This window comes from Humulus lupulus, chromosome 5, assembly GCF_963169125.1.
Source record: "Humulus lupulus chromosome 5, drHumLupu1.1, whole genome shotgun sequence".
In the NCBI taxonomy this organism is placed as follows: domain Eukaryota; kingdom Viridiplantae; phylum Streptophyta; class Magnoliopsida; order Rosales; family Cannabaceae; genus Humulus; species Humulus lupulus.
The window spans coordinates 206,263,289-206,290,406 of NC_084797.1; the positions used below are offsets into that span (position 1 = coordinate 206,263,289).

The 27,118-nt window shown below is 33.9% G+C and overlaps 2 protein-coding genes across 3 annotated transcripts; one reads left to right on the plus strand and one right to left on the minus strand.

The window, feature by feature from the left end:
* Positions 1-14,056: 14,056 nt before the first annotated feature.
* Positions 14,057-17,376, minus strand: LOC133779896 (probable cadmium/zinc-transporting ATPase HMA1, chloroplastic; the record flags this gene model as incomplete). The annotated part of the gene is made up of 6 exons (XM_062219794.1): positions 14,057-14,465; positions 15,010-15,205; positions 15,587-15,733; positions 16,478-16,662; positions 16,744-16,894; positions 17,302-17,376. Coding segments are annotated over 6 exons (912 nt in total), but the record flags the coding sequence as incomplete, so codon positions are not given.
* A 5,258-nt stretch (positions 17,377-22,634) lies between these two features.
* On the plus strand, positions 22,635-26,732 carry LOC133833934 (probable UDP-N-acetylglucosamine--peptide N-acetylglucosaminyltransferase SEC). Of its 2 annotated transcripts, XM_062263516.1 has the most exons (5): positions 22,635-22,847; positions 22,958-23,035; positions 25,892-25,963; positions 26,044-26,120; positions 26,230-26,365. In XM_062263516.1, exons 1-5 carry the CDS (start codon positions 22,737-22,739, stop codon positions 26,348-26,350), a joined length of 459 nt encoding a protein of 152 aa, XP_062119500.1. In that variant the 5' UTR covers positions 22,635-22,736; the 3' UTR covers positions 26,351-26,365. The 2 variants fall into 2 exon arrangements, with proteins under 2 accessions (XP_062119500.1, XP_062119501.1); XM_062263517.1 differs by lacking the exons at positions 22,635-22,847; positions 22,958-23,035 and adding an exon at positions 23,929-24,071 and having other exon boundaries at positions 26,230-26,732.
* Positions 26,733-27,118: the final 386 nt, after the last annotated feature.

A 27,118-nucleotide genomic window follows, 5' to 3' on the forward strand; every position in this document is an offset into this window, starting at 1 on the left:
ATGCATGCTCTCAACATATCTTCTAGAATCTGTATTGTGCATTCTGACTGTCCATCTATCTGGGGTTAGAATGTCGCACTCAAGTTAAGATGTGTACCCATTGGGGGTTACATACTTTCCCAAAACTTTGATGTAAACACGGAGCCTCTATCTGACACTATCGTCTTGGGTACCCCATGTTTTCACACTATTTCGCTGGCATATAGCTCTACATAATGTTCTGTCATGTACGTGGTTTGCATCGATAGAAAATGATCTGACTAGGTGATGGTTAGTCTATCAATAACCATTCAAACGAAATCATACTAATTTTTTGTTTTGGGTAACCCCACCAAAAAATCCATAGCTATATCTTCCCATTTCCATTCAGGAATTTCCAGTGGTTGAAGTGGACCAGCAGGTCTGTGATGTTCTGCTTTCACTTACTAACAAGTGAGGCACTTGGCTACATACTCTGCTATATCTTTCTTCATTCTTGGTTACCAATACATAATTTTCAAGTCAGCATACAATTTAGTATATCGTGGATGTAATGAATAGGGCATAGTATGTGCCTCCTACATTATACACCGCTTAATATCGTCATCATTTGGCACAAAAACACATGCTTTATAGCAAAACAAGCCCCCTTTAGACATTGAGAACTCCCCATCCTTGTCATCTTGTAGCAAATCTTTTTGCTTGACCAGAGCATCATCTTCGCTTGTTTTCTTCTAATCTGCTCCAATAGCATTGACAGTAATGTGAGATTTGCCAATTTTCCTGTCACTAATTAAAGGTGAGCTTTTACAATATCTTGCTGCAATGGATTATCAATTCCCTTTAATGTAAAGATGTTTCAATAACTTTGTCTACTTAAAGCGTCTGCCATAACATTGGCCTTACCCGGGTGATGCAAAATCTCGCAGTCCTAATCTTTCACCAGTTCCAGCCATCTCCTCTACCTCATATTGAATTCTTTCTGGGTGAAGAAGTACTTCAGGCTATTGTGGTTCTTGTAGATATCACACTTCTCTCCATACAGACAGTGACACTACAACTAGCTCAAGATCATGAGTAAGGTACCTCTGCTTGTACTCCTTCAAGTGTATTGAGGCATAGGCTATTACCTTGTCATTTTGCAATAATACGCACCCCAACCCTTGTTTGGATGCATTGCAAGATACCACAAACTTATCCTTATTGTTGGGTGCACATAGAACGGGTGCAGATATTAACTTATCCTTCAACGTTTGGAAACTACTCTCACATTTGTCATTCCAAATGAGCTTTTGTTGTTTCCAAGTAAAATAAGTTAATGGTGTGCTTATCTTTGAGAACCCCTCAACAAACCTTTTATAACATCCTGCCAACCCCAAGAGGCTTCTTACTTATGTGGGGCTCTTAGGTTTTGGCCAATCCCTCACAACTTTGATTTTAGCAGGATCCACTTCCTGTCCATCTTTAGACACTATATGGCCTAAGAAGGCTACCTTTTCCAACAAGAACTCACATTTTTGAACATTACATACAATTGATGCTCCTTAAGTCTGTTTAGTGCCAACCGAAGGTGTTCCGCATGTTCGAACATAGTCTTTGAGTACATGTGTGTATGAATAATATGACAAACTTATCTAAATAATCTTTGAATACCCAATTCATAAGGTCCATGAACGCAGATGGGGAAATTTTTAGTCCAAACCATATTACTTAGAACTTGTAACGTCTATACAGTGTCTGAGAAGTTGTTTTGGCAATATCCCCTTCTCGCACCCTCAGTTAGTGATATCCCGACCGTAGATCAATTTTTGAAAATAACGTTGATCCTTGAAGTTGATCAAGGATATAATCTACTTGTGGTAAGGGGTACTTGTTCTTAATAGTGACCTTATTAAGTTCCTGGTAGTCAATAAAAAAATGCATAGACATGTCCTTCTTTTTGATGAATATATCGGCGCTCCCCAAGGTGAATAATTTGGTCGAATAAACCCCTTACCCAACAATTCTTGCAACTACATCTTTAACTTCTTCAACTCTGTTGGCTCCATATCGTAAGGAGCTTTTGAAATTGGATTTGTTTCTGGCGCTAGCTCGATAATGAATTCGATTTCCCGATTCGGAGGCAATCCGGGTAAGTCCTCTAGAAACACCGCAAGAAATTCACACACTATATGTGTTAGGATTTATGCCCTAAAATCATGTAAAGACATTTTATTGATTTAAATAAAAGTACAGTTTTATTATATTTGAATGTTATAATTATTATTTGAATACTTTATATGAATATCAAGAAATTTCCATATTCATTGATGAGGATGTGATCTTGTATTAGTACGAGAGAATTAAGATTATATACAATGAATAAAATAGTCAGTAACATACTAAATTAAGAAATACTTAATGAATGGTTACTAGTACAGTTTACTAAGCATACATGATGCAAGTAGTCTAGATTCAAATTATTGATGTGGATAGACATCTTGGTAAATGTACAGTATATAATAGAGATTATATATGACAGGACCGATATTAATTTATTATCTTTATAAACTTATCATTTGCCATAAATATTTAACTCTTATCATAATAGATGATCATTTGTAGATCAGTCCAAATCCTTAGTAGTCATGAACTATTGTTTGTGCTTATTGGATCTTTTGATTTGCTCGTTACGGTATCTTAGTATAATGAGACTAGTGACTTTTGTTTTGGAGATTCAATATCATGAATGGCTGGGAATATGATTTACAATAATGGAATCCATACTTTCCTAACGGATTGAATATTGGTTCTCTTAAAGGTTAATTGTAGAACTTAATAGTTATTAAGCTCAAATCTATAATTTGATTATAGATTAATTATTCGCTAGTGAATTAATTGTACTTAAAGAACAAGATGAAATTGGAAGGGTAAAATGGTAATTTTTACTAGCTCTAATTAACGAACCAATAATTGGAGGACATAACTACATTTATTGATTATATTAATGGACTACAAAGAAAACTCTGTAAATATAATTCTATAAATACTTAGAGTGTAATTCCATATTTATAGTGGAGTAATCGTGGAATTAATAAATTAGATTGTTATATTAAAAAGTTTAATTAATAATCTGTTTTATTGGAGCTTCGTATTATAGGTCCATGGTCCTTAAGTCACATCTGTCCTATACTGTCAAGGGTAATGATATCTTGGGGAAGATTTGTAGAGAGAATGACTTAATTGCACAGGAATTTATTTGTCGGGGAAAGGAAATAATTATGTGATAATTATGGGCGATTGATTAATTATGAATGAATGAATGAATTAATTAACTAAATAGTTTTTATTTTGAAAAACTATATGTTAAAATAAATATTAGTCATGTTTGGATTAATATAGAGAGATTAGTAATTATCTTATTATAAGATATTTATTTATTTATTTAAAACTGATATTTTAAGATAATGTTACTTTTGAATTAACTGATATTTTTTTGTATAAATATATTATCTTAAATATTAATTAAATAAACAAATGAAAAAACCAGGGAGAGCCACCAAGTGACTCACACCACGCACTATAGTGTACAGTGAATGGCGCCACTCAGTGATATTTTCTATCCTTGTGATTTGAATTTTTAATTTTTAATTAATTTTTTTAATTATATTTAATTATTCTTTTTTAAATATGATTTAAATTAAATAATTAAAATAATGTAACTGATCAGTTTTATTTTAAATAAAATAAAGATTAATTAAATTAGTTAATTATCTTTATAAACCTGAAAGAAGCGATACTTTCAGGAGAATAAGTTATATTTTACTATCATCGTACTCTCTCAAGAGAAAGAAACGATAGAATTTCCTAAACCTGAAATTCTAGAAATTTCTATAGCCTCTCTCTTTTCAAACCTCTCTAGATTTCATGTGTTGAGAACATCTAGAGAGTCTAAATAAACCTTTGAATCCTACGTGCCCACACACATCCTTGTGTGTTTGAGGATTGGGTTGGAAGGCTAAGGTGTAAGCTTTCAGAAAGGATAGGAAGATCATTGATTTGTACGAAAAGATTCAATGACACTCAATAGGCTACGGGAGGCAATCTCTATTCCTTTTAGGTGTTATTTAATATATCTATATATGTATGATCTTGTCTGGTATTAATAAATTTTTAAAAAATCCTATTCTGCTGTGTATTCTGATTTTTCTCATTTAATACCAACAATTGGTACCAGAGCAGTCTATATATATATATATATATATAGTAAAACCTCCATAAAGTATTACTCTATATTAGAATAACTCTCATATAGTTATAAAACGTTTTAGTTCAAACTTGGGACCAATTATAAATAGGAACAAACTTCACATTGTAATAAGTTATAATATTTATTGATCCCGCCTTTAAAAAAGATGCATCCATATAGTAATAATTGTCTTAATATTAAATATATTTATATATATATACTATCTTATACATACTAAAAATTCATGATAAAATTAATTATCAATTTTGACTTCAAAAATAACTTTGTATATTTTCAACATTATATAGGTATGTACATTATAGCTATACCTTTATGTCATTTTTGTTTGTCATTATACATTCAATTTGACATGTTTTTATCAATTATTATTTAATTTGAATTTAAATGTGTATATTTACAACATTTTATAGACATAATTCTATTAAGTTATAACCTCCTCATAGTAATAAATATGTTGGTCCAAACATTATTACTATAGAGAGGTTTTACCATATATAGTAAATGCTATGTGGGTTTCTTGCATTTGTTATATATATATTGAATGGATGGATGTGTTTTTTGAATGTATGGTTGAATGATAAATCATTAATTGTATGGTGCTATTGGGTTAAGAATTTAAATTTCTAGATCTTGTGTAAACCATAAAGGGCATAGGATTTCTTATAATTTTTATTTTTGAAATTCGAATCTGAAAATTCTATACACAAGAGAAAAAGAGACCCGAGCCACCAGCCAAACCTAGCAGCTTGAGCCCCTAGCCGCACGCAAGCCCTGCGAGCCCGAGCTCCCTGCACCTGGGGTGTCCCGCGCACCTGTGCAAGGCCCACGACCACCAGCGCTCAGCAGCACGGTCTCATCACTCTGGGCGCTCATGTGTCTACCCAGCTGACTTGTGCCCAGGCACAAGCCTCGCATGCACACTGGGTTGGACTTGGTCCCAACAGCGATGTCCCTGCACCAGCCAGTCAGCCATGTCGAGCCCCATAGTGCTTCCGGCCCTATCCCCAGGGCACCAATCTTGGTGCCCAACAAAATCCCTAATTTTGTGTTGATTATCTTTTATTTAATTGGTTTTTTAAATTGTTTGAATTTGAAAAATTAATTGTCTTATTTTATTTTTGTTAGGAAAATAAATTATCTTTTAGTGGGTTAAGATATTATCTTAAGTTTAAATAATTATTTGAATTTGATTCTTTGAATTATTTAAATTCAACTAAATTAAAATGATGAAAAAGGTTCTTTAATTAAAAAGTTAGTTTTAGTTAAATAAATTAATTAGAAAATTAGTTTCTAATTAATTATTTGGGCCTAATAAATTCCTAAGAATTATAAAGATGGGCCAATATGAGAAGAGAAACATTCTTGGAGTCTTTCAAACAACTAAATGCCATTTTATAATTTCATTTCTATTTTTTCAAAGGTTTGTAAATTTAGAAATATCCTATAGTACTCAGTTCATCATTTTCTGTTTATTTATTGTATTTATTTAAATAAATGTTGAATAATGTTTGATTGATAACATAATCATGCATTAGTCAATTACATGCCATTCATGAAACCCCATACAATTTTGATTAATTATGAATCTTTTAGAACACATGAGTATCTAGGATTGTCCTTAGTGTTTATATAAATTGTTTTGGAGAAATCAATTGCATGTAAACTACTAAGTCTTAAATTAGTTAAAATTGGTAAATCACACCATACTAAAGGCAATAGTTTTTATAGTCCTTTAAGATAACCAACTTTATTTAAAAAGTGTTTTAGTAAAGTGAGATGAATGTAGATCATATTAATTATAGAAACAAGCTCTTTTATAATTAAATGTATTTTCTAATTAATTACATTCATATGGTTATCAATATGTGACATATGGTCTCCATTATTAGCACAAACACTATGAAATATGAATAAGGCCTCGAGGAAACTTTGTTTCTGTCCACCTAAGGAAGGTTTCTAGGTATATTAATACCAAGGTTGGCTTCTTACAAATATAGGAAATAGTGATGTATTTTAGACATAACTGACCGTAAGGCTGTTGGGTTTTATGCCCTTAATAAAATTATATTTCTTATGTAACACATTATTATTATCAATAAAAGAAGTAGAAATCATTTTTTTTATTCAATCGCATTGTTCGCTTGTGTTTATTACATGTTTATTCAATTAATACAAACATTCATAAAATCCCGAACATATGGATAGTTATAATTATAGTGACTAGCCACAGTGGATTATAGTTGTTATTATATGTTCAAAAGTATGAGTCCTAAGATTAGATCAGTTCATTGGATTTTCATTGATTAAGAAATCTACGATATGATCTACTTACACATTCGGGATGTGATTTCTTGTCCAAGGCATTGACCAAGTAGATATGATCGGATGTATTTGGTCACATCGGACTAGGACCGATATTGATTATTGATTGATAAATAAGTACCCTTGTTATTAAATCTAATCAATGTCACAACATTGACCATAGGTTAAGTCGATCTTAATTCTGAATGATAATATTATGCTAATTATATTATTTAAATATTTTGACTTGTTTGTTTCCAGCTTACCCTACGATCTAGCCCATACTTACATCTTGGAGATTTAGTAGTGTAATTGAGTGGGAGTATTATTCATAGATATGAAATCTATAACTTCTGTATGAGAAATGAAAAGATGATTTCCTTAATTTCTTTGTTCAAATGGTTAAATGATTGAGATCTCATTTTTGTAATTAAGTTCACGAAAATATCATTTATAAGGAACTTAATGGGAGTTAAGGATAAAATATTGATGAGGGGTAAAATGGTAATTTTCACCCAGCTCGTTAGTAAGTCATCGATAGAGGATTGACTATCTGTAATGGTTATAACAATGGATAAAATATTTATGGTTCAGAAAATACGTTCTATGAATTCAAGAGTTCAATTCCGAGTCTATAAAGGACTCACGAACAATTAATGAGGTAGTGAAATTATTCGTAAATAAATTAACGGTAACTTATTGGAGCTTGATTTCATGGATCCATGGTCCCCGCATCACCTTTGAGTAAATCATCTAGAATGTCTCAATTAATTGATTTAATTATCAATTAGGATTTTTTTTAAAGTTGACTATGTCAATTTTGGGAAATTTAGAGAGATATGAGATTTAGAGAATAAAAGAGAATCTTTGAGTAAATTTATTAATATTGATAAATTGGTGTCAATATAAAAAAATAAAATTAAATCAAGTTTCAAATTATAATTATTTAATTTGAATACAGATTTAATTAATTAATTAAAAAAATAAATAAAATGTTTTGAATTTAGGCCAATTGGGATTTAAATTCAAAATAAAGGTTTTGGGCCCAAGTCCATTTGTGGGAGCCCAAGACTTTTATCTTTTTGTTTATTATTTTAATTAATTCAATTTTAAATTTAAAATTTAATAAAGCCCATTAAGTTGTCTATATAAGGAATATGATATCTAGGATTTTCATAAGTCAGGCTCAGTTGATTCATTGGATAAGTGAAAACCTAGATATTCTAATCCTTTCTTAGCCACTATCTCTTCTTCTCTTCTAGATCTCTATCTCATGTATTGAGAACTAGCCCAAACTAGTTCTAGGTTGATCAAAGGCTTAGTGAGGAAGACTGTGTTGCTGATCTAGTTCAATCTCTTGATAATACTCTGCTACAGAAATGAATCAAGGGTTAGAGAGATTGAAGGAAGGAGTTGTTCCAGTTCCGCTGCGTATTCGTAAGTTTCTACATCTTTGTGTTTATGTTAATTTATGAATCTGATGTTCATATGTATGTCATGTTATTCTATGTTTCAATTATGTGTTTAGAAAAATAATAGGAAACATGCATCTAGATTTAAATTCCAAGATCCTACAAAGGCAACACTCTCTAAGTTAAGTCATGAATTCTTAAATAAATGGTTACACTTACAAAGATGCAATTAAGCTTTTGTGGTGGATAATTGTATCTTGAACAAACCAGCGGTACTTTATTTTTAAAAGAGAAAATAAGATTTATTTTATGTTTTAAATAATAAAAAAAAAGATTGTCTTATAAGCTATCTAAATTTAACTTGACCAACCCTAAGTCGACACTTTATTTGTTGGGTAGTTTTATCATGGAATTGTAAATGCTAAGTGTATGTTTTTTAATTGTTGCATTCATGCATCATATTTACTTTCCAAATAATTGATATTTTTAAAATAGTTATATTGTTGTATTTTCTTTCTTTCAGTAATGTCGAACATTGGCAATCTGATTACTGCTTTACTTTTACTTGAAAAACTTAATGGTGATAACTTTTTTATAATCAAATTGAAATTTAATGTTGATCTGTGGGAACCATAATTTTTTCTAACTGAAGAATATTCTGAAGAGCCCTCTGCCAATGCCCTGAAGAATATTTGAGACAAATATGATGCCTAAATTTAATCAAATAATAATGCTAAGTGTTACATGCTTGTGAGCATGAATGATGTTCTGAGAACAAAGCATGAACCCATGGAAACTGCTTTTAAGATAACGGAATCTCTGCAGGCCATGTTTGGGGCAGCAATCTGATCAAAGTAGACATGAGACTACTAGAACCTACATGAATACTAAGATGAAGAATCGTGTTTCTGTGCATTAACATGTCTTGAGCACGATCAACGTGATGCACGAAGTATAATCACATGGGGTCGTCATTGATGAGCATGCACAAGTAAGCATCATACTTGAATCACTCACTCCTGCTTTCTTTGCGTTTACAACAAACTATATTATGAATAAGTTGGAATTCAACATGACCTAGTTGATGAATGAACTACAGACATTTGAGTCACTTAACAAATCCATAACCAAAGAGGTTAAGGCAAATGCGACTGATGAGAAACTTTCAACCTATAATGATAAAACCAAGAAGAGGAAGAAGAACAATGACGAGGACAAAAGTAAGGGCAAGAACTCCAAGAAAGGAAGAAGACACCAAAAGCCAAGGAGAACAAGAATGACAACAACTCCAAAAAGAAGGAACCAAAAGGAAACTGTTTCCACTATAGAGTTAAAGGTCACTAGAACAGAAATTGTAAAAAGAATCTTGTTGAGCTGAAAAAGAATTGTAAATCTGATTTACTTGTACTTGAAGCTTGTATAGTAGAAGACGATATGCCACCCTGGGTTTTAGATTCAGAAGCCACTAACCATGTTTGTTCTTTTATGCAGATACTTGAGCAATCAAGGGAACTTGCTGATGTTGAGGTGTCTATGAGAGTTGGAAGTGGACCGATCACTTCAACAAGAGCAAAGGGAACATTCTTTTTATTTTTTGGGTACAATTATATTATTTTGAATAATGATTATTTAATTCATGGATTTTGTAGAAAATAGTTTCTTTATCTATGTTGCACGAATAATCTTTTGACATTTCTTTTAATAATAATGTGACTGTTATTTCAAAGAATGATTTAAAAATTTGTGAAGTGGAACATACAAACAGACTGTATATGCTCAAGCCAAATGAACAATCGCTAAATAGCTCAGAATTATTTAAAGTATCTAAACCAAAAGGAAACAAAAGAAAAAATATTTCAAATGAGGATGACACATATCTTTGGCATCTTAGACTTAGTCATATAGGACTAGACATGATAAATCAGTTAAAAGAAGATGGGCAATTTAGAGAACTATGAATTAGAAGTATTCTCATTTATGATTCTTGTATAGAAGGAAAAATGACAAAATGTCCTTTCTCAGTGAAAGTCAATAGAGCTAAAGAGCCTTTAGAGCTTCTACACAGCGATGTCTATGGTCTAATTAACATACAAACTAGAGGTCGATATATGTACTTCGTCACCTTTATTGACGATTACTCTAGATATGGTCATACTTACTTAATGCTTAGGAAATCTAAATTTTTTTGTAAGTTTCAAGAGTTCAAAGTTGAGGCTGAGAAGCAATTAGGTAAGACTCTTAAAACACTTCGATTAGATCGAGGTGGTGAATATTTTGATTTGGAATTCAAAATTTTCATGCTGGAGCATGTAAAACACCTGGAATACCACAACAAAATGGTGTTTCAGAAAGAAGAAACATGACCTGTAACGCTTTACTACCTTAGAGTCATTACTAAGTGAGTTTAAAATGTGCACTTAACTAGCTAACCAAGCATTTAACTCAAAAGTGTAACTAACCTGTATCAAAATCACATAATTTGAAAATCTAAGCATTCATTGAAAACTATAAGTGTTTTACATTAGGGATCCCGAAAAATACCGTTTATAAATATTTACAACTCAAAATATGTTTTAAGTCGACTAAACGACAAAATAGGATTTAGTACAAAGCATCTCCCAAAAATAAACCTGGCCATGGCAGCTAGGCACACTACAAGAAAAAATGCTTTTAATAACACCAAAAATGTGTTATCAAAACATACGATAACACTTTCTGATGTGTTAAGACCGACTATGTTATCGTAGGTCAGGGTTACTTTACATAACACTTTATCAGTGTTATTCAGATGTGTTATTGTACTGTCAACGATAACACAATTTCTGTGTTATTTTAATATATAGATAAGTGTTTAATTATGTTATTTATAGTCGATTATATAACACTTTTTTTTGTGTTATACTACACTTTAGTATAACACATTTTTTGTGTTATACTACACTTTAGTATAACACATTATTTGTGTTATATAATGAAGTTTGCATAACACAATTCTTTGCATAAAAAGTGTTATTGTAATAAATATTATAACTCAATTTTCGTATTATTGTTATATTTAGATATGTTTAAATTCTTATTATATATTTTATTTATATATCACTAATTTATTCTATTATATTTTAATTTTTTTTTATATAATTAAAATTAACTTTCTAATATATACTAGCATTATCAAACGAACTTGATTTTCAAATAACAAAAAGTAAGAACATTCAACATTGTATTAACAATCCCCAAATTAGTTTAAAACATTCAACACTGTCATCAACAACAGTGTACATAAATAATGCTCTCTTTAACTCCAACCTCTACAACTCACTGAACTCTCTCTTTCTCTCTTCTTTTTCTCTTAGTGCTCTCTAAATCTGTGTACATAAATAATGATGCAAGGTTCACGTATATACGTGCACCAAAATACAAAAGAACCAACCCGAAAACAAAAACTAAAAAATCAACTTAACTAACTCTGCAGCTGAACCAAAGTAAGTGAACTTGAGGAATCTTGTTAAAACAGTTATGGTCACTAGCTGTTTTAACCACTTTTTGATAGCCTAGATAACCATATTGTGAGACATACACAACATATATGTTATAGTGATTCTTCTTATTACATGTTGACATAATTCTTTAGTACTAATAGTTTCTGCAACATGAAGTTTCTCAAATTTTCAGAAGCAAATAATGCAATGATAGCCACAACTCGATCATAAGAAAATAATGCAATGATAGCCACAATCAATTGCTTAGCATCTGACTCGGTACCCCTTTAGCAATGATAGCCTGAACTCGAACGGTTGGTTGCTTTAGTGCATACATTGAAGAGGCAGCAGCACTGAAAATGATAAATAAATAATGCATGTTCATTAAAATGTACTTGTGTAGGAGTTCAAAATACCAATTGTTAATGAATATCAGTAAATTTCCTGCCTTACATCTTCTATGAATTTGCATTTCCTTGAGATAGAGAAAAAAGAGCAATCGTCACAGTAATAAGCAAGTTGGAAAATGGAAAATCATTGAAAAGAAAAAAAGAAAAAACATTGAAATATGAATAGATAAAAAGCTGCAGCAGTGGCTCAGATAGAAACAAATTCAGTCATCAAGTAACAAATATATATATGAAAACACAATTTCCCACCATTTTCTACCTGATTAACTGCAGAATAAGAGAGAAAGTCTAGATACCATTTGCCTTCAGGATCCCATATACATGATCCCTTTGCCTCAGAGAACACAACTGGTATTGGGTGATAGCTGCATTTCAACAGCTAAAAACTCTTAGACAAGTATTGTATTAGCATTTAGAAACTGCTGCTCATTAGGTTGCTCTAGCAGAAGAAATTCAATACAAGGAAATCTATACACAAGATAATGTAAGTGCAAACTTCAGAACATCAAAATGACACAAGTTGAAGAACATCAAAAGTAAAGTTTCTCTCTCTATTGCTCTCTCCCTCTCTCTCTCAAACAAAGATTTGGCACTCGTACAAATAAAAATTACAAAAACTCATATATTGGTCATCACTTGCCAAAGTGAATATCTTAAACATAAGAGAATTACCTCACTTCATCCAGCAACTGAGTGGCTATTCATTTTCTTCTGTTGACAGGAGACACCAAAATTGCTCTAATGCCACAGACAGCCGGCACTGCTACCTCCTCGCAAACAATTGCACTACCAAGGTCTCCATCCAACAGGTTAGTATTACTAGCAGAATGAGATCTTTTCACTGTCTCCCTCTGAAAACTAATATCCCCAAATTGGAGGATGGTTGGTTTGGTTCTTTGTTCTTTTGTGTTAATAGCATCATTGTCTGCTGAATTTGAGATGACTTTGAATGCCTTCTCTATTGGTTCGGAAATTAGGCATCCAGCTACCCTATTGGATAGAATGAACAGTAAGACCTACAAGAACAGTATAACAAGTCTAATATCATGTTTAAACAAGACAACTCTAATTGCACATATCACTGACATTGAAGATTTCTTTAAAAAAAAATCATAAAAGCAGATGAAGTCTATTTAAGCTAACCTACTACAAAGCATATGCTTGGGTCCAAACAAATGCAGAACAACATTAGAAAAACCTTATAAGCAGAGGAAACTAATCACATCTTAGTACCAGAAACAAAATAAGAAAGAAAAAAATAGAAAATAATTTAAACAACATATCTAGACAAACTCTGGAAAATACAAATAGAAAACTAAAAGACATCATCAAAATATCTGTATCTTCAAAGTCAATCATTTCCAGGTACTAAAAATTAAATCAATTATAGCTTTTGATTAGAACAAGCTATATAATTATCAAAAAAAAAAAGTATGAGATCTCTACCAACTTGTACAATAAAGAATCAATATTGGTATTAGAACATATACTGCACATTCCTTTTCTAACATGATCCCACTTGGTGTCATCCTCGGCCAAACCACCCTCACCCTCACCCTCACACAACTCTGCTGGAGCAGCTATGAACGATTTATATGATTATGGTCCTTTCAAATTATATGTTAATCTTAATGGAAAAAAATCTTATTTCCAAATTAATTATAAGCAAAACTGGATCAAAATTTGTTGGTGTACCTTGTGAACAAGCTGGCCTATTCAGGGCAGCAGAGACTTCTTGCCTTATTGAGCGATGCAACTCAAGTTGCATGTCCATGCAAGTTTCCATCATTCTTTGCAAGTTATTCATCCTCTGTTGTAGTTTAGCCATGTCAATCCTCATGTCATTGATGATTTCTCACTCCTATATAGGAAAAAAAGATTAGCAACATAAACATCATATGTAAAATAACCAAAATCCAAGAAGTGTTGAAGAGACTTACACGTACAATTCCAAATCGTTGATGCATATAAGTTATTTTCTTGAGGTTCTCCATTTCGATTTGAAATATTATCCTCGTTAGATGTATCAGAAAGACTGCTGCTTGCTTGAGCACAAACAGAATTATCCATTCTGGAGAACTCTTCCCTAATTGAAAGAAAAGGATCCAAAATGTTTAAGCAAAAACCATTCATATCTTATACTATATATTTATTCAAGAAAAAAGAATAAAAATAAAGTTATTGAGCTCTGAATTAGAAAATACCTCAGACCGGAGACTGTATTCCTTTTCCTCAATAAGCCTAATTCACTTTCAGCCACAGAAGATGAAAATTCTCTATGGATTCTTGTTGAGATCGTGTATTATGGAGATCATGTTTATTCATTTCTCTCAACCAATGCAACCCCACAGAGCATGGATCAGAAAATCGAGATAATAAATGATAAGGCAGTAGTGATACAGCCAATATGAGTAAATAATTTAAAGATTACAGAACAAAAAGCTACTGTGAAAAGTAAATTCTATGGTCCAGTGACGCTACCTTCCGATAGGATGAGTGGTACCCTTCTCCATGGCAGCTGCGACTGCAAGAGCTTCTTTCTCACAGTTCGGGATACAGCAGGTAGTCAAATTTGAGTTATTGTTTCCAGCCTGATGTCCATAAATTGGTTCAATTGCTTTGAATGCTAGTTTCCCTGACAGTGCAAATTAGGAAGGAAAAAAAAGAGCTGCATGAATAGGAATTCATAAGTTAACTCGAAAGTCAACTATTAAAAAACAGAAGATGAAAATTTCCCTGACAGTGCAAATTAGGAAGGAAAAAAAAGAGCTGCATGAATAGGAATTCACAAGTTAACTCGAAAGTCAACCATTAAAAAACAAGAAAAAGAAAGAATATACATGTAACAGATCAAGTATTTGAATATTTTTTATCTTGACACCTTCTAGTTGGAAGACCAACTCAACATTTCATTACAGTATATATATGCATGTAATATGTATTATATATGAACAACAAGAAGCAATTTTTTGAAAGTACTGAAAATTAGAGATGTTACAATTTTTTTTTTAAAAAAAAAGTTAAAGCTGAGCTCTGATTGAAACCAACAAATAAAAAAGGACCATTTTAAGGTAAGAGTAGGTGTTTCATAAAATTTTAAATCCCATAATGGGGTACGTCAAGAGAATGTAATAGATGGTATTAGAGTTAATGAGGGCACTGTATAAACTAAATACTACCTGATGTTCCAAAGAATGGCCACTTGAAGAGAAATGGACCAATGAGAGCAATAGCTACAGACAAGACTACGACAACCTTGCTGTATTGCTCACCAAATTGGTCAAGCCACCTTTGAAGCTTTGGTTTATTCAAGCGTGCTTCTTCAGTCAATTGTACTATCTTGCTGAGTGTTGACTCTTTCCGCATTTTTGTAGCCTGAATCAGAAACGATTTTAACAAATTAAAAAACAACAAAAGGATTTTTTTTTTAAATATCACCATCTCATTTCTTTCAGCACCCAAGCACCTTCATCATAAACAAACAGACTACTGGCACCATAATCTTTATAAATTTAATAAAATTGCCAAATCCTCCTATATTCCTATCAAACATCATGCTTCCATTCATTTTCATGAGGTATTGGCAAATCAGTAAATTTCACCAAAGATTATAGAATAAGACATTGTATAATGAAAAACAATCGGTTTAAGCTATGATTTACAAATCCAATTATCAGAGGAAAACACACACATAAACATTGACACCAATTCTCCCTTCATTGTGTTATATATCTATGAGAAAGTCCATAAACATACCTTCACAATTATCCTACCACCCAAATTTCTTGCTCCACCAGGAATCCTATCTCCAACTTTAATCTCTAAAGGTTTGACTTCACCCGTCAAGTGTTCGATAGTAATGGTTGCATTGCCTTGAAAAACTTCACAGTCTACAGGCACAGACTAATCACAATAACAACTTCTATTAAGTTGCTTTCATTCCAAGTATCAGTTAATCACAGTTTCCATATAAGATCCCTGTTATCTACTAATTAACATGATGAGTTTAAAAAAAAATGCTTTGTAACTTACAATGGCAAACTAAAAGAAATGATTAAATTAAGTGAAATGAAAAGAACATAGACAGAGCTAGATCATCGCTAAATGAATTCAGAAAGCTACAAATATGTATATATATATATATTTATATACGTATGTGTGTTTGTGTATTTTTCTTTCTTTTTCAATTACATCATCCAAAAATCACAATATTGATGAGTAACCACTTGACATCTATTACAACAGAGGATTAATGTTTTCACACCATAATTCTTAAGGATAGATAAACCCATTCATTTGATAGTCCATCACATTGGCAACATTTTCAGTCTTGAAATTGTTTTCAAACCATCATTCAAGCAGCGAAAAGCCATCCACATGATAGTCCAGGCACAAGGATAGAGTTTTTAGTGTTAAGAGACAGAGTAGTGCAAGTCAAGAACTCACATTAATTTGAAAAGTTTCAGAACATAACATGCATTTAAAGTTAATTGATCAACAGCTAGACTTTCACTAGGTTCAGAGAATATAAATCCTAAGAAAACAACAATCAATTCTATATTATACTCCTTTCACCTCAGAATTTGAACATTCTAGCTTACTATTCCAACAAACAAAACTGAAATGAATAAAATTAGCATCACATACCTCACCAGCTCCAACCAAAACATAGGATCCCACTTCTATATTATGTACAGGAACCCTTTTGTATGCCAAATGGGTTGTGTTAGGAAGTCTATCTTCATTCATATCCAGCACAAGAGCAGATTCGGGATGATTTTCCTTCAACTCTTTAACATCAATCATTGAACGGCTGGTGAAGTACTCTTCAGCTGCAGTCATCCCAGTGTTATATAATCAATTTTTTTTCCAAAACAATAAGCTATTCTTAAACGTGATTGTGCATGACTTACCTATATGAGCCAAATTAAACATGGCAAGAAGTAACCCTCCTTCTAAGGCATTCCCCATAAATACTGAAGCAAATGCCGCTAGAGCCATTAATACATGGATGTTAACTTTTCCACCACTAATGTCAATAAGAGCATCAAGTGCTGCAGAGACCTACATCCAAAGTTGAGTATATCGTAACTAATTGTTACTATAATATTATATTCTTACGAACTAGGAAAACAATCAAACTCATATATAAACATACATAGTGTTTTTCACTTAAAAATACAACTGTTTCTACAAAGATAGGTTATCTCAAAATCAGTTGGCATTCTGCTGTGAGAAAACCCCAGATGGTATAGCATATTGCCACCGATTAAATTTCAATTTATAACAACATTGCAATGGATTCTGTAAAGACAACAGTCAAATGAAAATCCCAGTTGTTATAAACGTTACAAGTTATATAATTATGCAAGACCAACACAAAAATTGTGTCAACGGTCAACAAAATAATGCCAATAAATGCATGTTATAAGTTCAACTATAAATAATTTTACTCAAAATTCAAATTTTACCCCAACGAGAGGAAAAGCAACGAGAATGAAAGCATTATGTAAAGGCTTGGCAACCGTCTTTGGAAGCAAGTTTATAAATTAATTATGTTCTTTTAACTTGTGCTGAAAAGCAACATAACCACAGTAAAACAAAGACCAAGGCAAGTGACTTGAGTGGAACTTGGAACAGTCCAAGAGAATGAACAAGTAAAAACTGGTACATATCACATATATATACAAATCTCTTAAACACACAAACAACGACATTTTTAATTTCACAATAGCATATTATCAAATGAGCCGAATATAAGTTTATATCAATGAAGCAAGTCAATAAACAATCAAAACTAAGTTCTCATCCAAAAATAAATGAGAGAAAATGAACCCAAGTAAAAAAAAAGATGAGAACACTTACACGCTTGCGTCCTCGCGACCCAGAAGCTTTACAGGGGTACCCGATCTCGGTGAAACAAAGCAACTCTTAGACAACTCATCGAGATCCATTATCCTACCGGGCCACCATGACCCATTTCTACGGCGGACCCAAACCAACCCGCCTACTGACGGGTCAATGCCCTTGTTACTGGTCTCACTGGCGCTTCCCATCTCAACCAAACCCTCCTACCCAAAAAGAAAAACCCAAAAGAAATCGAACCCTGATTCACCCAAACAAAGAGCCAATGTAAACCCTCCATTTTCAATCGCCTCAAAGTCCCAAAAATCTCCCAGAGCCAGCGCCTAGCCTTCACAAACAAATGCACATCTTGTTTCTTGAACCTAAAGGGAACCAACCAAAAAAATTAAAAATCAAATAAAAGAAAAAAAATCAAATATCGATCTCGCATACAGCGAAACTCCAACAAAAAAATAATAATAAGCAAACCAGAAAAATAAATAAATAAAATTTTCAGTTCAGTGGAAAAAGAAATGACCTTATACAAGGGTTTATAGCAAAGAAAATATGTATTAAAACAGGGAAAGAAGATCTGGTATCTCCTTCCCTGAAAACCCAAACCTTGGTATAGAGAGAGGGAGAAAGGAAAGATCGGGTGGGAGAAAATTTTCTTTCTTCTTTATTTTATTTTATTTTACAGGTGAAAAAAGTAGAGAGACTATATTATAGTCAGACCAAAAGCTTGCTATTTCAATTTAGCGGGAGTTCCTAAAGGTGCCGCCTTTTTTTTCATTTGGTTTTGGACTTTACCACTTTTTAACCATACTTACTATAATACTTTTTAAATAGTCGTATCTTCTTGTGTTATGGTAATAGGTGTTTGGTGTAGTGGTAGACCAGACATGTACGCATCACCTCACGCACTCCATACTCATGGTTGGTCAGGCTTCCCCTTGCCCTTACCTGCACCACAGAGGACCTGTGAGCCGAAGCCCAACAAGAAAACTCCACACAATAGATAACATATGCATATCAACTACTCAGCATATAACAAATCTGCAAACAGGCTAAACATGTACGGCCATGCCGTCCTAGATGCTTTACCAGGCCCTGGGTTCACAGTCTACACCGTAAGGATATCCCAGGTATCCTTTAGGGTCTTACCCTGGAAACACGCACTCCATGTGCTAAACGCTGCTCTCGGCCCCCTTTCCATTCTTAGCCTTCGTCCTTCCCGGCCCTTGCCGTTCTCGGCCTTCACCATTCCCGGCTCTTGCCGATCATTTACATATTTGCATACATAGCATAATTAATCAAACACTTAAACATGTATTAACATAATCAATGGGCTATTCCCTACATATAATCATATAGGGTCGTGCCCTACAAGACAACTATGGGGCCTCGCCTTGCTCTATGGGTGCAGGGGTTTTCTTACCTGTGTCCCGAGCTTCTTGAGCAATAAATCTCGAGCATGGTCCTCTAACCCGAGCCTCGCTGAAAACCAAGTCACAACACATACATAACACTCTCATTACTAACCAGTTTATAATCATCTCCCTGAACCAATGCCGTGCTCTCAGGACCTCCCGTTTCCCCCACAAGGTAGTGGAAGCATCCCCTGAGCCCCCTGAGCCAAAACCCCAAAAACACATTTTCCCCTGCCCAGAAATTTGCCAAGCGACGTGGCACAACCCTTTAGGGGCCACGGTGCCCAGAATGGTCCCATGCCTGATTCAGCCTAGCGCCGCGGCGCAGAAGAACAGGGCCGCATCGCTCATACGCGAACCCAAAAAACTGGGTTTTTTCCCAACATTTTCCCGAGCCAAAACTCTTCCAAATCATCCCCAAGGTACTCCTAAGTCCCAAATCAACTTAAAACCCCAATTAGACAGTATGGTAACCCAGAAACAACAACAACAAGCTCAAATATCCAATCAAATCCATAGATCACCTAGTGGTTTAAAACTTTATCAAAGTTAAACCACAAACCAGAAAATTTAAACCTTTTTAGAATATAAACCTTAGAAATGCATGGAATTCTTACCTTGAACAAGAATTCAACCTTGGGCTTCCTCCAATTCAAACTCCAAGTTAAACCCCTTTGATTCCCAAGCTGAATTCTCACAATAACAAGCCACAAATCTAGCTTTCAACTTTCATTCTCAAATTCTCAAAAACATGCTTGGAAACTTAAAGAAAAATAGGGATGAATTCCTTACCTCTGTGTTAAACACACCCTTGAGCTAATTCCCCTAGCCACATCAAGCAAAATCCTTTAATTCCTTAGTCTAAAATCCTCAAGAATCTTCAAGCTCTCAACCACCAATGAGAGGGAAGAGGGAACCGAATATGAGAGAGAGAGTTGAGAAATTCTGTTTCCTTTTTCCTTCCTCTGCTTTTGCCAAAATTTTCTAGTATCTCCCAGCCCCTTAACTAAATAGAACCAGCTGCCAAAATGATCCAATTGCCCCTTGAGTTAACCTAAGTGCTCATATGCCACCAAGGGTGATTTAGTCTTTTAACATATCCCGCTAAGTCCTCGAGTATGCCTAAAAAATCCCCATTTAATCCCGACATGTCTAAACTATTACTATCACTAACTGCTACTCAATAATTCCCAAACACTTTTTAATATTCCCAAAATACCCCTAACCTCCTCCCGAGCCGGGTATTTGACCCCATTGTGAATTTCTAGCTAAACAACTCTCTAGGACCGTCTCGGATCGCGTACCGCAATTATATCACCACCCACACGTGGTTTCAATCACAATACACATAAATATAACATTATGCCCCCAACGGGCTAAAATTACAAATATGCCCCTAACAGCCAAATGCAGCCCACATGCATATTTAATCACCAAAACATGCACTTCTAATCACATATTCATTAAATTCACATATTAATACAATATAAAAATTATTGCCCCCCATGCACGCTAACCAAGGCCCCAAGCCATTTTAGAAAATTTGGGTCGCTACAATTATCCCCTCCTTATAGAAATTTCTTCCTTGAAATTACCTGAAAAACTCGGGATACCACTCCCGCATATCTGATTCAAGTTCCCATGTCGCCTCCTCAACTTTGTTGTTCCTCCACAACACTTTCACCAAGGCGATGGTCTTGCTTCGCAATACTTTGTCCTTCCGATCGAGAATCTGGATCGATTTCTCCTCATATGTTAAATCCCGATCTAGTTCCAAGGTCTCATAACTCAACACATGTGAAGAATCTGATACATACTTTCAGAACATAGATACATGAAATACATCATGAACCCCTGATAAGGCTGGAGGTATTGCCAGTCTGTAAACTACCTCCCCAACCAGTTTCATAACCTCGAAGGGGCCAACAAACCTAAGGCTCAGCTTGCCCCAAACACCAAATCGTTTCACTCCTCTCAAAGGTGAAACCCTAAGGAACACATGGTCATCGACATGAAATTCTATGCTCCTGCGTTTCAAGTATGAGTAACTCTTCTGGTGACTCTGGGAGGCGAGCATTCGATCTCTAATCTTTTCTATTGCCTCATTGGTCCTCTGAACCCTCTCAAGACCCAAATAACTCCTCTCACCAATCTCATCCCAATGGATAGGTGACCTGCACTTCCTCCCATAAAGCATTTTATACAGAGCCACTCCGATAGTTGCCTGATAACTGTTGTTATACGAGAATTCAATCAAAGGGAGATACTTACTCCAAGATCCCCAAAAATCTAGTACACAGGCTCGTAGCATGTCCTCCAATATCTGAATTGTCCTCTCGAATTGTCCATCTATCTGAGGATGATAAGCAATACTAAACCGTAACTACGTGCCCATAGCCTTCTGTAGACTCTCCAAAAACTTGGAGGTGAAGGTGGGGTCTCTGTCGGATACTATCGACCTCGGATCCCCATGAAGTCGAACAATTTCCTTCACATATAACTCAGCATACTGCTCCACAGTATAAGTCGTCCTGACTGGTAAAAAGTGGGCAGACTTGGTATACCTATCCACAATCACCCACACTAAGTCATGCTGTCCCACGGTCTTCGACAAACCAACCACGAAGTCCATGGTAATATCTTCCCACTTCCACTCTGGAATCCCTAGAGGCTACAACAACCCTGCTGGCCTCTGATGTTCAGCCTTGACCCCTTGACAAGTTAAGCACTTGGCCACATAATCCACCACATCCCTCTTCATGCCCAACCACCAATACAAAGCTCTTAGATCTTGGTACATCTTTGTCGTACCTGGATGCAAGGAATAGGGAGTGGTATGCGATTCATCCAAGATCTCCCGCCGGATATCAGAATCCATCGGAACACATATCTGACCCTTGTACTTCAGTAACCCCATCTCCGAGATAGAGAAGTACTTAGCCACTCCGACAAAGACATTCTCTCTGTGACCTCTCAATTGGGAATCCTTCTCCTGCGCCTCCTTAATCCTCTCAAGGAGTGTATACTAAAGAGTGATGTTGGCTAGCCGACCAACCACCAACTCTATACCCACCCTAGTCTTCTCCTCGGCTAGCTTATCGGATACCTGTCTCGAACTGAACAACTGTCCTGGGCCTTTCCGACTCAATGCATCAGCCACTACATTAGCCTTCCCAGGGTGGTGTAGGATATCACAATCATAATCCTTAACCAACTCGTGGAAAAACTAAGTGATAAGTAAATATAATATATGTATGTATAAAAAAAAAAAAGAGTATGGTTAGCAGGTCTTGTGGCTAATTGCTAAGGCTATTAGAAATTATTCTGGTTAAAAACAGAGTAATTCTTGCAGCTATTATTCCCCTTCCCCTTATATTCTCCTTGCAGCTATTATTCTGGTTAAAAAAGAGTAATTCTTACATTTTGGTCTGATTTAATAATTCAAATGCCTGGCCTCATTGCTATGCATTTTATTTGTTATGAAAGCTTTCGTTTGTGTTTGTAGGGTATAGCAACTTTGTTTATTGTTTATTGTTCCTTTTTCTCTTTTTCTCTTCTTCTTTGTTATTTTTATTTTTCCAAAATTAAAAAGGTTTTAATATTTGTGTGCCTTTTTGCAGTCTGTTGAAGGAATGAAAGTCGTGTGTCATGAGCTGACACAAGCCATTAATGATCCAGAAGGCAGTGCAATGGATGAACTTATTAAAGATGCAGACAGACTTGTTTCATGCCTTGCAAACAAGGTAGCGCTTTACTCTGTCCTTCCCTGTACTTTAGTTTTTGTTTCTGGGTTTTGTTTTTTTTTTTTTGGCATTATTTAGGCTTTGATTATGAAATTTTTCCCATAAAATAGGTTGCCAAGACCTTTGATTTCAGCTTGACAGGAGCATCATCTAGATCTTGTAAATATGTTCTCAACACCCTCATGCAGGTAAGTTTGGTTTATGTTGTTGTTGAATGTCTTAATGCTAACACTGTACTCTGTTTTTCCATTTTTTTATATACCTTACTATAAACCTAACTAGTTGATGTAAAATTCTAATTGATTTTTAGACATTTCAAAACAAGAGACTGGCTTATGCTGTCAAGGAAAGCACTCTTGATAGTCTAATTACTGAGCTCCTTGTATGGTTGTTGGATGAGAGAGTTCCACATATGGATGATGGCAGCCAGCTTTTAAAAGCTTTGAATGTTCTGATGCTAAAGATTCTGATTAAGACTTGCCATTTCATTTCTTCCCTCTTCTTTTTTTCATTTATTCTTATCCTGACTCGCATGTCTTATTTTAGTCTGATTTGTTATTCAACTTTACAGGATAACACAAATCAAACTTCATCCTTTGTTGTTCTCATCAATCTCTTACGTCCATTAGATCCTTCAAGGTGGCCCTCACCTGCATCAAATGAGACATTTGCTGTCAGAAATCAAAAGTTCTCTGATCTGGTTGTTAAATGTTTGATAAAACTTACAAAGGTAACTTCTTGTTTTAGCTATTTTGTTTACCTTTTTTCTAAAGTTATTTTTTGTTATCTTCTGTTTACATGGGTAATCTGACATATTTTACAACTTAGCTTGCCTGCTTCTCATAGGTTCTTCAAAGCACTATTTATGAAGTCGACCTTGACCGCATCCTTCAAAGCATCCATTTGTATCTGCAAGACTTGGGGATGGAAGAAATTAGAAGATGGTATGCTTTTTTCTTTTATTTTATTTGGAATAACATGCAATCCACTACTATGACTGATAGTTACAATTTGTGATTGCATAATAATTGGTTTCTTCTCTCTTGCAATGTATAAAAACTATTCAATGCTGGTGCTGATGGCAAGCCATTGCGCATGGTGAAAACTGTTCTACATGAACTAGTGAAGCTTCGAGGAGCTGCTATTAAAGGTCACCTTTCAATGGTTCCTATTGACATGAAGCCTCAACCAATAATTCTTGCTTACATTGATCTTAATCTAGAGGTAGAAGTCAACCTAAACTATTCACTTTCTGCTTTTCGATCATTTTGTTTTAGTTCTTTTTTCTTGACCTCGAAGTAATCTGTGTGGATTCCAGTGTGTTTTTCTTTCTATCACTATCTAAAAGTTCATACTTGCATTTTTTTTCATTTATATGAACACACATAGAGTTATACACCTTTCATCTTCAGACGAGCTTTCAGTCAATGATGATTTTTCTGCCCACCCTCTTTCTACCCCAAGCAATTTGATACCTTTTGTGATAGCCATGACCATTGGTTAAAATATTCTAAGAACTAGCTTGAAGTGTTTCACATTTGATCTCACATTTTCTTTTTCACTCAGCTTGCTTGTATTTTTACTTTGTTTGTTTGTTTCTTTATTGCTTACTCTTTCTTTGGTAAAAACTCTAGGCACTGTTGCTTTCAAAATTTGTTCCTCTGACTTCAGTCCTATAAAATTATACAGAATTCATTTGTGTGCTTCTTCATTTTCATATTCACTACCAAAAGAAGGTTTCATTTGCATCCAATAGCCATGCACCATTTATTTGAAACTATTTTACTAAATGCTATTATCTCTACGAATCAGTTGGGCATTGTAAGCACCCAAAGCATACTAGAGGACAAAATTTGTAATTAACTTCCTTTTGTAGGCACAATTTGCTCTTCTATTTATTATTATTATTATTATTATACAAATGTCATAGTGATGAAATACTTCATATTTTGTTAATATATTTAAAAGCAATCATAGCCAATTAAAACAGGTTACCATTTAGTGTCTGATTTTTTTAGCATGAATAATTTAATTTTGTGAGGTATTTTGCAGAAAGCTATAAAAACTGTCCAACCTACTACTAGAAGAGAAGGGTTTTCTGCCATTCCTAATGTAAAATTGGAAGATGTAGGTGGACTAGATCTTATAAGGAAGGAACTTGATCGATTCATAATTAGGCATTTCAAATACCACAAGAAATTTAAGGTAATTTTGTTATGAAATTTATTTATGATAGCCATTCTACTGTAAATAAGAGTTAGAGTTGAGGTAACATTGTAAAAGTTAGCTTAGCTTTGTTTGAGTTCTTTTCTAAGTTTCTTGTAGTAAATTCTTATGCATAAACCTCATGTTAGTGCGGTTTATACTTTCATCTTGATTCTTGTATTTTTGACATTTGTACTCGTTGCTTGTTTCATTTAGTTTGCAACATGAATTGCCTAACATTAAGTTTTCTTCATTGTTCCTAAGTGTTATCCTGGTTTCTTCTTTGAAAAATTGTTGTCTGGAAATGAATTTAGATAGTGAACCATAAATGATTGCATTGATCTGGTTTGTTAGTCATATACTCCTGTCATTTATGGGGTAAGGTTATGGTTGGAATAGTAGCCTGTTGCTAACTCTTGAGCCAGTATTTCTTAATGGAAATTAACAAACAAGTGCAAAAATGATTGCAAATTTTTTTAAATAATTTTTTTCTCTTTCTTGCTTGGTTTATTTTCAATATTATCGAAAAGGTCATGTAGTCTTTTGACTTTAAAAGTCTAATTGTGATGGTGTCTTTTAATACTACAGTACCCAAATTTGAATTTCAGGTCCCTCTTATTAATAAATTTACCTTGTATCTTTTAGTAATAGGGTGTAAGGAAATGAAGCATTGTTTGATTATTTCTTATTTAGACCTGAACAATTTTTTGGTGGAGTTTTGATGGCTTATTGTGAATTCTGGTATGATTTTTTTTAATAGAGATTTGGAATGAATTTAGATACAGGAATTTTGCTGTTGGTTTATCTAATCTGATATTTGCATTTGTGCTACTCTCCAGTGTGTTTGTGACTGGGATGATCATGAAAATAAGTTTATTGAAGTTGAAGGAATTCTGAGAAGACAGATAAAGGTAAAGTGTTGTTTAATTTGATGCTAATTACCACTTTACCAGTCAGGTTCCACTCTAAATCACTCAATCTTTGCTATTAGATGTCTCTTATTCCTAGTGTGCAACCTTTCCATGCAATAGCCTATCCAATTGATCCAATGCTTGCACTGGAGATAAGGTAAGTATTCTATTGCCTATATATTGCATTAGTCTATTCTCTTTATTTACTGTCTTTTTGGTCTTGTAGTAGTCTGTTCACTTTATTTACTGTCTTTTTGGTCTTGTAGTCGTAAATATGCTGCACACTGCTCTGTCATTGCATCTCGTTTTTCTCTTCCTTCCTTCAATTATCCAGCAGCCTTGCCCATAAAGAGTGAAGGTGGCAGTAAAAGGCTAAGGGCCGGGTAAGTTTGAGATATAAATTCTCTCTTCCTTTGTATGTACATACTGCCTATGCCTGTTTTCATTCGCTGTTAGGCAATTCATGTTGCAAACTAAATGAAACAAGCAACGAATATTTCTACTCTCTGTTGTGTTGGCTTAAAAATACTTGTCTGAGTGTTCAAAGCAAATTAAATATTACCTTTATCTTTATTTTTTCCATAGTATAATTCATGTCTTACATGTGTATATATATAGATAAGTATTAAAACAGATTGTCATGAAATGATCAAATAAAACACAAAAGAAACAATTTAAATCATATTTTTTAATATGAAAACATAATTGATAGAGACTCTTGTAAGTAATCTTTGTAGAGTATCTTGTAACCACTTTAACATCATTTATGATTTTAGCAACTATAAAATGAAATCTTGTGATAGTGACTACTCTGAGGTTATGATGGTTTGTTGTGGACTCTGAGCTATTAAATAGTTTGTTTCTTTTCAAATTCTCTCCATCTCCACCTTTCTTTTGTGAGCTCATACGTTTCTATATTTTTTCATCTAAAGGAGTTTGCAAGAACTCTCTTTTGTGTTACTGCTACTAGATTCAGAGGATGCAATTTCATCTAGTTCTTCCTCTTTAAATGAGGTACACATTTGGATTTTTATCCTGATAGATTTTGTTGTTACAAAACTTAAGATTGACTGCTTTATATTAACTTCATTGTTATATTAACTAGTTTGTTTACATGCAAGAGTCTTCTATTTTAAATAAGAACATGGTTGTGTT

What these genes read in the sequence shown, in the direction of transcription:
- LOC133833934 (XM_062263516.1), top strand. Translation starts at nt 22,737, where the DNA reads ATGAAAGTCGTGTGTCATGAGCTGACACAAGCCATTAATGATCCAGAA. An exon ending in TTCTCAACACCCTCATGCAG is followed by an intron (nt 23,036 to 25,891) that starts GTAAGTTTGGTT and finishes GCTACTCTCCAG; the next exon opens with TGTGTTTGTGACTGGGATGA. An exon ending in TTCTGAGAAGACAGATAAAG is followed by an intron (nt 25,964 to 26,043) that starts GTAAAGTGTTGT and finishes CTTTGCTATTAG; the next exon opens with ATGTCTCTTATTCCTAGTGT.